At 44.9% G+C, this 1,919-nt stretch overlaps 1 protein-coding gene across 1 annotated transcript in view; it reads left to right on the top strand.

The window, feature by feature from the left end:
- Nucleotides 1–1,919, top strand: part of LOC102760109 (doublesex- and mab-3-related transcription factor A1-like) — a 12,334-nt gene that overhangs the window by 7,441 nt on the left and 2,974 nt on the right. The window contains exon 3 of the mRNA XM_006774821.2: nt 7–232. Within this exon, the coding sequence (XP_006774884.1) occupies nt 7–232 (226 nt within the window). The remainder of the gene's footprint in view (nt 1–6; nt 233–1,919) is intronic.

Here is a 1,919-nt window from a genome sequence, read left to right as displayed (position 1 = left end):
GCCCAGGAGGAGAGCGAGGCCGGGGGGCTCCAGAGGTTCCTGTACTCCGGACCCTCGCCCTCGGGGCCCGGGGGTCGGACCTCGGGAGGCTGCAGCGGAACCGAGGACCCCCAGGAGGCCAGTGTCCCTTTGGAGGTGGCAGCGCTGGGACCGGACGCCTTGAGACGCGCTCGTGGGCTTTCGACCCCTGCTTTCCAGCGTTTCCAGCCAGATTCCACGGGGGGAAAGCAAGGTGAGTTGGTCTTTCTTTTCCTCTTTGCAAAAGAAAATGGTTGTTCCCGAGAGAAAGTTTGTGAAACAAGCAGCCTTGACCTGGAGGTGGACAATAAAAGTTGTGTGAAAAGCTCAGCCAGTGGCTCAGTGGTGGAGCCTCGACCTATGAACCAGGAGGTCACCGTGCCATTCGTGGTCAAGGGCACATGCCCAGGTCTGGGGCTCCATCCCCAGTGTGGGGCGTGTAGGAGGCAGCCAATTCATCATACCCTCATTATTGATCTCTCTCTCTCTCTCTCTCTCTCTCTCTCTCCCTCCCTCCCTCTCTCTCCCTTCCTCTCTAAATCAATTAAAAATATATTTTTAAGAGTTGTTTAAAAGAAGCACTAAGTTCTGGAAAACTGCTCTGCAATAGGACGTGAATAAGGGTGGCTGAGACCCATCACATTCACTTTGGAAAAGCTTTCAGTTCCTTCCAGTGGTTCTCAACCTTCCTAATGCCGCGACCCTTTAATACAGTTCCTCATGTTGTGGTGACCCCCAATTTCATTGTTACAAATTGAACCTAATTAAAGCATAGTGATTAACCACAAAACAACATGTAATTATATATGTGTTTTCCTATGGTCTTAGGCGACCCCTGTGAAAGGGTTGTTCGATCGCCAAAGGGGTCGCGACCCACAGGTTGAGAACCGCTGCTGAGTTTTAGGCGATAGGATAAGATAATGAAAAAAGTGAAGGGTGAGTAATAAGATGAGCAACTTATGTTAGGAATGGAGTTTGTGCCCCAGGTTCTGTGACTTCCTGTGAGTAGTCATTGAGTGAAAAGCTTAGTGAGAGTGGCTGCGTTTTGAGCTTGATCCGCACTGTTTCCAGCTATAAAACCAGAGTCAACCTTCTGATCTTGTGTGGGAAACTCACTGATGGTTGAGAGTAGGTTCCTAACCTTTGGGGCAACTTTCTGGAGCCAGCTAGAAGTGGGGAAGAGACTGACATCCACCAAAGCCTCTTTTCATCCCAGAATCTTCAAAATTTTTAAGCATTCCACCCAATCCTCACTTGTCAGCCTCCTAAAGTGTAAAATGTTCTAATATTTGAAATTTCAGCTCTTCCTATGGGGGGAAAATTTCACTTCTCCACCGTGTGAAAACACAGATAAGAATTTCAAAGTCCAATATTAGGGATTTCTTACCCATGGTCCTAGATTATGAAAACTGCAGATCTTATATCACAGCATGTGCTTTTGATAAAAAACTATTTCTGTATTTACGTAAGGCATATATGATTTTTTTCACCTATGCCATTTCTTGCCCATGTTTTAGTTTATTTCATCAGACAAAATAGACTTCAAACATTTCTTATGAAAAATCAGAGAGGGCTGAAGAGCAGGGTTATTAATCAAAACTACTATAAAAAAAAGAAGTAACAGTTAAAATTCTACAAATTAAATTGACAGTGGGATCTGGCTGACAGACCTCTGCTGCATACCGATGGATGTATTTTTCTTGGAGGGGTCCCAAAGTGCTCTGTTCCATACGGTCAATTACGTTATTTTATTCTTTGGCTCAGTTGACCCCTTTTTTGGAAGACTAGTTTCACGGCTTTTCTAAACTGCCTCTTCTTACACAATATCCATGAACTGTGGGAAGGCACTTAATTTACTCATTCATGAGACAAAGACTAACAATGATTCAGAGGAATATAAA

The sequence above is a fragment of the Myotis davidii genome, unplaced genomic scaffold, assembly GCF_000327345.1.
Source record: "Myotis davidii unplaced genomic scaffold, ASM32734v1 scaffold1288, whole genome shotgun sequence".
NCBI classification, from domain to species: Eukaryota; Metazoa; Chordata; class Mammalia; order Chiroptera; family Vespertilionidae; genus Myotis; species Myotis davidii.
This window is presented reverse-complemented; position numbering and strand designations above follow the sequence as displayed.